At 43.2% G+C, this 10,823-nt stretch overlaps 1 protein-coding gene across 5 annotated transcripts in view; it reads left to right on the top strand.

Annotated features, from left to right (window-relative positions):
* Positions 1-10,823, top strand: part of LOC126195447 (PSME3-interacting protein) — a 137,979-nt gene that overhangs the window by 58,285 nt on the left and 68,871 nt on the right. For 4 of the 5 annotated variants that reach the window (XR_007538609.1, XR_007538608.1, XM_049934072.1 and 1 more), the window contains exon 5: positions 9,087-9,214. Coding sequence is in view for 3 of the 5 variants with exons in the window: in XM_049934072.1 (XP_049790029.1) it covers positions 9,087-9,214 (128 nt within the window). In the remaining 2 variants the exon portion in view is untranslated. The remainder of the gene's footprint in view (positions 1-9,086; positions 9,215-10,823) is intronic. The other variant, XM_049934074.1, reaches the window with a different exon arrangement.

Genomic DNA, 10,823 nt, shown 5'->3' with positions numbered 1-10,823 from the left:
TCTCCCCCTACGATTTTTAGCCTCCACGCTGCCCTCCAATACTAAATTGGTGATCCCTTGATGCCTCAGAACATGTCCTACCAACCGATCCCTTCTTCTGGTCAAGTTGTGCCACAAACTTCTCTTCTCCCCAATCCTATTCAATACTTCCTCATTAGTTATGTGATCTACCCATCTAATCTTCAGCATTCTTCTGTAGCACCACATTTCGAAAGCTTCTATTCTCTTCTTGTCCAAACTATTTATTGTCCATGTTTCACTTCCATACATGGCTACACTCCATACAAATACTTTCAGAAATGACTTCCTGACACTTAAATCTATACTCGATGTTAACAAATTTCTCTTCTTCAGAAACGCTTTCCTTGCCATTGCCAGTCTACATTTTATATCCTCTCTACTTCGACCATCATCAGTTATTTTGCTCCCCAAATAGCAAAACTCCTTTACTACTTTAAGTGTCTCATTTCCTAATCTAATTCCCTCAGCATCACCCGACTTAATTAGACTACATTCCATTATCCTTGTTTTGCTTTTGTTGATGTTCGTCTTATATCCTCCTTTCAAGACACTGTCCATTCCATTCATCTGCTCTTTGCTGTCTCTGACAGAATTACAATGTCATCGGCGAACCTCAAAGTTTTTATTTCTTCTCAATGAATTTTAATACCTACTCCGAATTTTTCTTTTCTTTTGATTCCTTTACTGCTTGCTCAATATACAGATTGAACAACATCGGGGGAGGCTACAACCCTGTCTTACTCCCTTCCCAACCACTGCTTCCCTTTCATCCCCCTCGACTCTTATAACTGCCATCTGGTTCCTGTACAAATTGTAAATAGCCTTTCGCTCCCTGTATTTTACCCCTGCCACCTTTAGAATTTGAAAGAGAGTATTCCAGTCAACATTGTCAAAAGCTTTCTCTAAGTCTACAAATGCTAGAAACGTAGGTTTGCCTTTCCTTAATCTTTCTTCTAAGATACGTCGTAACGTCAGTATTGCCTCACGTGTTCCAGTGTTTCTACAGAATCCAAACTGATCTTCCCCGAGGTTGGCTTCTACTAGTTTTTCCATTCGTCTGTAAAGAATTCGTGTTAGTATTTTGCAGCTGTGACATATTAAACTGATAGTTCGGTAATTTTCACATCTGTCAACACCTGCTTTCTTTGGGATTGGAATTATTGTATTCTTCTTGAAGTCTGAGGGTATTTCGCCTGTTTCATACATCTTGCTCACCAGATGGTAGAGTTTTGTCAGGACTGGCTCTCCCAAGGCCGTCAGTAGTTCCAATGGAATGTTGTCTACTCCGGGGGCGTTGTTTCGACTCAGGTCTTTCAGTGCTCTGTCAAATTCTTCACGCAGTATCGTATCTCCCATTTCATCTTCATCTACATCCTCTTCCATTTCCATAAAATTGTCCTCAGGTACATCGCCCTTGTATAGACCCTCTATATACTCCTTCCACCTTTCTGCTTTCCCTTCTTTGCTTAGAACTGGGTTTCCATCTGAGCTCTTGATATTCATACAAGTGGTTCTCTTATCTCCAAAGGTCTCTTTAATTTTCCTGTAGGCAGTATCTATCTTACCCCTAGTGAGATAGGCCTCTACATCCTTACATTTGTCCTCTAGCCATCCCTGCTTAGCCATTTTGCACTTCCTTTTGATCTCATTTTTGAGACGTTTGTATTCCTTTTTGCCTGCTTCATTTACTGCATTTTTATATTTTCTCCTTTCATCAATTAAATTCAGTATTTCTTCTGTTACCCAAGGATTTCTACTAGCCCTCGTCTTTTTACCTACTTGATCCTCTGCTGCCTTCGCTACTTCATCCCTCAAAGCTACCCATTCTTCTTCTACTGTAGTTCTTTCCCCCATTCCTGTCAATTGTTCCCTTATGCTCTCCCTGAAACTCTGTACAACCTCTGGTTCTTTCAGTTTATCCAGGTCCCATCTCCTTAAATTCCCACCTTTTTGCAGTTTCTTCAGTTTTAATCTACAGGTCATAACCAATAGATTGTGGTCAGAGTCCACATCTGCCCCTGGAAATGTCTTACAATTTAAAACCTGGTTCCTAAATCTCTGTCTTACCATTATATAATCTATCTGATACCTTTTAGTATCTCCAGGGTTCTTCCATGTATACAACCTTCTTTCATGATTCTTAAACCAAGTGTTAGCTATGATTATGTTGTGCTCTGTGCAAAATTCTACCAGGCGGCTTCCTCTTTCATTTCTTAGCCCCAATCCATATTCACCTACTATGTTTCCTTCTCTCCCTTTTCCTACACTCGAATTCCGGTCACCCATGACTATTAAATTTTCGTCTCCCTTCACTATCTGAATAATTTCTTTTATTTCATCATACATTTCTTCAATTTCTTCGTCATCTGCAGAGCTAGTTGGCATATAAATTTGTAATACTGTAGTAGGTGTGGGCTTCGTATCTATCTTGGCCACAATAATGCGTTCACTATGCTGTTTGTAGTAGCTTACCCGCATTCCTATTTTCCTATTCATTATTAAACCTACTCCTGTATTACCCCTATTTGATTTTGTGTGTTACCTGACCAGAAGTCTTGTTCCTCCTGCCACCGAACTTCACTAATTCCCACTAAATCTAACTTCAACCTATCCATTTCCCTTTTTAAATTTTCTAACCTACCTGCCCGATTAAGGGATCTGACATTCCATACTCCGATCCGTAGAACGCCAGTTTTCTTTCTCCTGATAACGACATCCTCTTGAGTAGTCCCCGCCCGGAGATCCGAATGGGGGACTATTTTACCTCCGGAATATTTTACCCAAGAGGACGCCATCATCATTTAATCATACAGTAAAGCTGCATGCCCTCGGGAAAAATTACGGCTGTAGTTTCCCCTTGCTTTCAGCCGTTCGCAGTACCAGCACAGCAAGGCCGTTTTGGTTATTGTTACAAGGCCAGATCAGTCAATCATCCAGACTGTTGCCCTTGCAACTACTGAAAAGGCTGCTGCCCCTCTTCAGGAACCACACGTTTGTCTGGCCTCTCAACAGATACCCCTCCGTTGTGGTTGCACCTACGGTACGGCTATCTGTATCGTTGAGGCACGCAAGCCTCCCCACCAACGGCAAGGTCCATGGTTCATGGGGGGGAGGGGGGGGGGGGTGGGGGGGCAGGCAGCAGCTTACGCTCAGTTGTCTAGGGAATATATAATTGTGTTGTATCTCCAAATCTACAAGTATACTTGTTTAATTTATCATCATTGTATTAGTGTATCTCCTTTTGAGTTCCGTTTCTGTTTGGTAAGATACTTTAATATCTATCTCACTGGTTGTCTTAGCACAGTCATACAGAAAAAAATCATGCTGATAAAAATCTGTTATTTTTATATCCCTGCTTTAGTGGGTGTACACAACACAAATCATGCATAAACATAAGCACATTCACAATTTTTTCATACTCCATAACATAGCTGGTAAGGTGTGTATGCTGTGAATGATGGGAACACAGTGATGTTTGGAGATTGGGGAAGATGAAAATGAGGGTAATGTGAACCATTCCAGAATATTACTTGTGGTAACAGCCGCTGGAAATTATAATGCATTGCAACTGTATTAGAGAAGCTTTTGTGATAGCTATCCTTCAGCAATCTCTCTATGCTATACTCCAATAATTTAGTGCACTACGAACTATCCTTCAGCAGTCTCTCTGTGCTATACTCCAACAATTTAGTGCGCCATGAAAGATACCTAGATTGTTCAAGCTCTCTGCACAGCACAGCAAATATTATTACTTGCTTGGTTGGTAGGTTCACAAGATTTGTTGCAATAGAACAAGAAAAGGATGTCATCATTCAACAGTTGATCCTCAAATATCTTTAGGCAATTAATAACATCAGTAAACTGTTTCACATTCTTTTGCTGCTTCCACCACTATTTTCAAAGTATGTTTTTCTCTCCTACAGTTTCATATGGTAATTGCTGATATCTGTCCTGTTAGTGACTTAGAAATATAATCTAGTCAGGGAACAGGCTTATTCATTTTCTGCACTTACTTGTAGGTGGGGGGCATGGTTAGATCTGCCATAGTTTCCACATTTTTGAAGCTTTCACTTCCTGTCCTCAGCAGTCTTGTTCAAATACAATGCAGCACCAAAGAAACTGGTATAGGCTTGCATATTCAATTGCAGAGATATGTAAACTGACAGAATACGGTGCTGTGGTCGGCAACGCCTATATAAGACAACAAGTTGGAGTTTGAACATGGTGTTGTAGTCGGTGCATGCACGATAGGACACAGCATCTCTGAGGTAACGATAAAGTGGGGATTTTCCCATATGATCATTTCACGAGTGTACTGTGAATATCAACAATCCAGTAAAGCATCAAATCTCCAACATCGCTGTGGCCAGATGAAGGTCCTACAAGAACGACCAAAGATGACTGAAGAGAATCGTTCAGTGTGGCAGAAGTGCAACCCTTCTACAAATTGCTGCAGATTTCAATGCTGGGCCATCAACAAGTGTCAGTGTGTGAACTATTCAATGAAACATCATCGATACGGGCTTTTGGGGCCAAAGGTCCATTCGTATATGCTCGGTGACTGTATGACACAAAGCTTTACGCCTCATCTGAGGCCATCAGCACCGACATTGGACTGTTGATGACTGGAAAAAACATGTTGCCTGTTTGAATGAGTCTTGTTTCAAATTGTATCGAGCGGGTGAACATGTGTGGGTATGGAGACCTCCTCTTGAATCCATGGATCCTGCTTGTCAGCAGGAGACTGTTCAAGCTCTGCAGTGGTGTGGGGCATGTGCAGTTGGAGTGATATGGGACCCGTAATAGTCTAGATATGACTCTGACAGGTGATATGTATGTAAGTATCCTGTCTGATCACCTGCATCCATTCATGTCCATTGTGCATTCCCGTGGGCAGGAACAATTCCAGCAGAACACTGTGACACCCCATATGTCCAGAATTGCTACAGAGTGGCTCCAGGAACACTCTTCTGAGTACCCCCTGTGGGTTTGGGGGTAAGAATAGGCCCGCGGTATTCCTGCCTGTCGTAAGAGGCGACTAAAAGGAGTCTCCAACATTCTGGCTCTTACGTGATGGTCTCCTCTTGGGTTTGACCTTCATATTTACAAATTATTCCAAAGAGCGAGCCGATTGGGGAAGGGCGCCTTACTTGGTGCATGGTGTCCATCACGCGTTGAGACCTTTCGCCAGCTTACTCGTCGTTGCATTGCAGTCCCACCTGCTCTCCATCCCTTGGGCACGGATACGTTCCTGGGTGCACTTTCTGCCATGCAAAATGCAGTGTCGCTTTCTGCACTCACGATGACCATGGACTGCTTGTCACCTAATATCCAGCACGGTAGCCAGTCCGTTGTGGTGGGGCCGTCATATACCCTGTTGGTTGTAGCCCCCTGACAACACAGGGATCGCTCTACTGATGCCTGCGCCGTTAACTCCCCACGTATGCCAAGGAGTAGATGTCCATCTCCCTGGGGCATTGGGGCTCCTGGCAATGGCCATCCTGCCAGGTGGCCCTTGCTGTGGCTGGATGACGCCCGTGGGGAAGGCCCTTGGTCGGAGTAGGTGGCATCAGGGTGGATGCTTTTCGCGGATGATGCTGTAGTATACAGAGAAGTTGCAGCATTAGAAAATGTAGGAAGATCTGCAGCAGATAGACACTTGGTGCAGGGAGTGGCAACTGACCCTTAACATAGACAAATGTAATGTATTGCGAATACATAGAAAGAAGGATCCTTTATTGTATGATTATATGATAGCAGAACAAACACTGGTAGTAGTTACTTCTGTAAAATATCTGGGAGTATGCGTACGGAACAATTTTAAGTGGAATGATCATATAAAATTAATTGTTGGTAAGGTGGGTGCCAGGTTGGGATTCATTCGGAGAGTCCTTAGAAAATGTAGTCAATCAACAAATGAGGTGGCTTACAGAACACTCGTTCAACCTATACTTGAGTATTGCTCATCAGTGTGGGATCCGTACCAGGTCAGGTTGACATAGGAGATAGAAGAGCGGCGCGTTTCGTCACAGGGTTATTTGGTAAGCGTGATAGCGTTACGGAGATGTTTAGCAAACTCAAGTGGCAGACTCTGCAAGAGAGGCAGTCTGCATCGCGGTGTAGCTTGCTGTCCAGGTTTCGAGAGGGTGCGTTTCTGGATGAGGTATTGAATATATTGCTTCCCCCTACTTATACCTCCCGAGGAGATCACGAATGTAAAATTAGAGAGATTCGAGTGTGCAAGGAGGCTTTCCGGCAGTCGTTCTTTCCGCGAACCATACGCGACTGGAAAAGGAAAGGGAGGTAATGACAGTGGCACGTAAAGTGCCCTCCACCACACACCGTTGGGTTGCTTGAGGAGTATAAATGTAGATGTAGACACGCAGTGAAGCGTGGCACATCTTCTCTTGCTGGTGGCCAACCACCAGCAGTCTCTAAGCGTTCGAGGGCTCACTTTAATGCTAACAGGTATCACCCCAAATCGTTCCCCTCCCAGACCACACCATGGGAGGAACGAAAGGCTATGAATGACAGCGAAATGTATTCGCCCCGGTATCTAGTCTGTACAAGAGCTGATGGGGAATCCTTTGTGTCCATGAAGCATCAGTTCTTTGTAGAGCATTTAGAGGACAAGTTCAGGAACGTGGAGGGCTTGTCAAAAATGCGGTCTGGGTCAGTCATGATAAAAACAGCATCCTCTGCCCAGTCACAGGCCTTAATCGCTTGTAAGAAGCTGGGGGATGTTTCTGTTACTATCACGCCCCATAAAAGGTTAAATGTGGTCCAGGGCATTGCCTTCCACAGGGATCTTCTTTTACAGTCCGATGACGAGCTGCACGCCAACTTAGAGCGACGAAGTGTCCATTTCGTCCGGCACGTCCACCGGGGTCCGAGGGATAATCAGTTTGCCACCGGTGCCTTCATCTTGGCCTTCGAGGATGACACATTATCTGAGAAGGTCAAGATGATGGTCTACCGCTGTGATGTCAAGCCTTATATCCCTCCCCCGATGTGGTGCTTCAAGTGTTGGAAGTTCGGCCATATGTCTTCCCGCTGTGCTTCCAGCTCTCAGAGCCGAAGGACCACACCTGCCCCCTTGATGGTGGGGGGCACTTCCCTCCTTGCTGCTCCCACACCATCTACCTCGGCAGCACCGCCCCCCTCCCCCCCCGCCCCAACCACTTCTAAGTCGGAGAAGTCGTCCCCCCCCCCTCCCGCCTCCCATGCCTCTGGCGATGGCAGCTAGAATCCAAGGCGATGTCGGAAACCGAGCACGCATTTCTACAGAGGACGCTCCTGTGACGGTCGCCAATGCGCATGCGTTTCCACGCCAGTATTTTGCTATAAAGCCGACGCCGGAACTTGCAGTCTCTAGTGATGGACATTCACCGGAAGATGGCTGGACAATTGCTAGCCGAAATTTCGTGGCAAGAAGTCAACATGATCCGGCTGCAAACCCGAAACCTCATCGAACAGGTGTTATCGTGCTCCTAAATTACAGTATACAGTTCTGTATTGTGAATATACTTGAGTTACTCCTTCGTTGCGACTCCAAGTAACATAACCACTTGAGCTGATGCAACAGTTGGGAGCTGAAGCAGAGCTAATGGTTTCATTTTCCTTCTGCTTATCCAAATTCTGTTTTTTATGAACCTCTTACTGTAGCTTTTACTAGCTTCATAGAATAGTGGCTATATGGACGTGTGAATGAAGTTAAGAAAAGTGCAACTTGAGTATATGTTGTGTAGGTATATTTCAAAAGTTCAACTCTTAGTAGCAGGTGCACATATCGTGTTATACTAAATGACATCTCTCAGAAATTTCCTGCAACAACAGTGGAAATGTAGTGTTGCAAAAAAATTCATCCCAGTGCAGTGAATTCACCCTCTTTCAGACTTATCTATTAAATAAGCAAATAGTAATTCAATTTTATGGAAATCAGTTCTGTTGAAAAATCAACGAAACTCATTCAAACAGATTCACAACAGGCTTGGCGAACAAGACTGGTTATATGAATCCAATTGACGTGCTTAAAGAAACAAAAATGAAACACTTCACATACAGAACCAATATAAATATGAGGATGTAACACTTTGTAGGGATATGAAATGTAATGATCACTTAGCCTCAGTCGTGGATAAAGCAGGTGGTAGATCTAAGTTTATTGGTAGACTACTGGGGAAGTGCAGTCAGTCTGTAAAGGAGACTGCTTGCAAATCACTCATGTGACCTGTTCTAGAATGTTGCTCAAGTGTGTACCAAATAGGACGAACAGGGGATATTGAACATAGACACAAAAGGGCAGAACAAATGGTCACAGGTTTGTTTGATCCATGGGAGAGTGTCACAAAAATACTGAAGGAACTGAACTGGAAGACTCTTGAAGGTAGACCTAAACCAGAGCTAGAAAGAGCCAGCTTTAAATGATGATTCTAGGAATATACTACAATCCCCTACATATTGCTCACATAGGGATTGTGAGGATAAGATTAGAATAATTATTGCATGCACAGAGACATTCAATCAATCATTCTTCCAATTCTCCATATATGAATGGAAGGGGAAGAAACCCAAATAGCTGGTACAATGGGGCGTACCCTTTGCCAAGCACCTGGTTTGCAGAGTATGCATGTATATATAGCACTTATACATGTAAAAAATCATACTATCAAAATATTCAGCTTACACTCAGTTCAGTATTGTGTCCCAAAAATTGTACTGCATTACTTCCAAATAAAGTGACTGGGCTATTGTGTCATTGCTTGCAGTTTGCTGTATGTGTGTGTTGTTTTGAGCTTAATAATTCGGTATCCTTGCTGTTAACTTATTATTTTGCACAGCAAAATTGAAATATAGGTAACTAGGTCATCACCACTGAATTATACTCAACTATTTTACAATCACAAAAATATTATTAGTTTCTGTTAATAAACTTGATGCTTCCATTTGTAGGTTGTGCTTTACTGCTTGTGAAGTTTTACTATGGTGAATATCAGTCATTTTCATAAATCAGTCAAACACAGCTATTATTCTGTTTCACGTTAGGCCCATTTTTCATGTTGCAGCAGCCGCAGTTCTCAGGCACGTTTGCTAACTGGAGCAGTCAGGAAGCGCCGAGCACCATCTCCTTCATCATCCACCACTACAGCTGTTGTGGATGGAGGCAACTCTCAGCCAAAAAAGAGACCTTTAGGTGAGCACTGCTTTTTGATGCAAGCCAGAAACTTTTTGAGATTACTTAGCCTTTTTTGTGGCTTAGGATATTGTAATTATAATGTTGTATCAGTATTAATTTGAGTGTGTGGTTTATGTGTAAATTCCTAAGTGGAAATATTGGTTGCAGTCATTGGATTCCTAGGAACTCCCTAGCACATTAAAACTTTGTGTCAGACTGGGGCTCTAACCCAGAACCTTGCCTTGTGCAGGCAGTTCTATTATTGACTAAGCTATCCAGGCACAACTTAATACTGGCCCTCATAGCTTTATTTTTGCCAATACCTCTCTCCTACTTTCCTAATGTCACAGGAGCTATTCCGTGAAGTTTGGAAAGTAGGAGAAAGGTACTGGCAAAATTACAGCTGTGAGGGGCCAACAGTAAGTCATGTGGATAACTCAGTTGATAATAGAATTGCTCGTGAAAGGTGAGACTTCAAGTGTGAGCCCTTGTTCAAAGCAGTTTTAATTTTCCATGAATTTTCAAAACAGCACACACACACACTGCTGCAGAATGAAAGATCCTGATTGTAAGAGTTCTGTTCAAAAAATCCCGGAACTTTGTCCACACCATTTTTCTACGCTAATCTTTTACTTATTGTGCATGGTCTCCTTCAACAATCTGTCCTCCACAACTGATACACTGCTCCCAATGCCATGTCTATTTACGGAAGCAATCTTGTTACATCTCTTGCTGGATCGCATGAAGCACTGTCTGCAAATTTTGTTTTATCTGTCTACTGTTGCAAATCTTCATCCTTTCAATGGGATTTTCAACTTTGGAAATAAAAAATAGTCCACAGGGGCCAGGTCTGGAGAGCACGGAGGATGAGGCAGCGCAGTGATTTGGTTTTTTTGTGCAATAGTCAAACATCAACAGGGATGAACGTGCAGGTGGGTTGTCATGATGCAAGAGCCATGAATTGGCTTGCCACATTTCAGACCGTATCCCTCTCACATTTTCTCAAAGGCGTTACAGCACGTCCCAATAGTTCCATCGATTAACAGTTTATCCCTGTGGCATGAATTTAGGATGAACCAATCCTTCAGAGTTAAAGAAAACTATCAACATGGCTTTGACAATTGACCGGACTTGACAAGCTTCATTTCATATTTGGAGAGCCTGACCCATTGTGAAGATGGAACCTTGGTCTCAACATCATAACTGTAGACTCACCAGTTATGGTTCTCATAAGCAACATCTCGTTCTCATTTGTGTGATCGAAAGTCTCTTCACAGATTATGAGGCGAAGATCTTCCTGGTTTTGACTTATGAGCCATGAGATGAACTTGGCAGCAACATGATGCATTCCAAGATGCAGTGTCAGGATTTCATGACATGATCCATCTGCAATGTTATATTTGTCTGCAGGCTCTCGGACAGTCATTCTTTGATTGGCATGCACAATTTTGTTGACATTCCTGAATGAGCGTCGTCGGTAGATGTCAAAGGGTGTCCTGAACGAGGTTCATCTTTAACTTCTGTCTGGCCATTTTTAAACCACGTGAACTATTTCGTAACACCAAGTACAGCTTAAGCACTCATCACCATGCTTCCTGCATCACTTGGTGTGTGTCTGCAATGGTTT

This window comes from Schistocerca nitens, chromosome 7, assembly GCF_023898315.1.
Source record: "Schistocerca nitens isolate TAMUIC-IGC-003100 chromosome 7, iqSchNite1.1, whole genome shotgun sequence".
NCBI classification, from domain to species: Eukaryota; Metazoa; Arthropoda; class Insecta; order Orthoptera; family Acrididae; genus Schistocerca; species Schistocerca nitens.
This window is presented reverse-complemented; position numbering and strand designations above follow the sequence as displayed.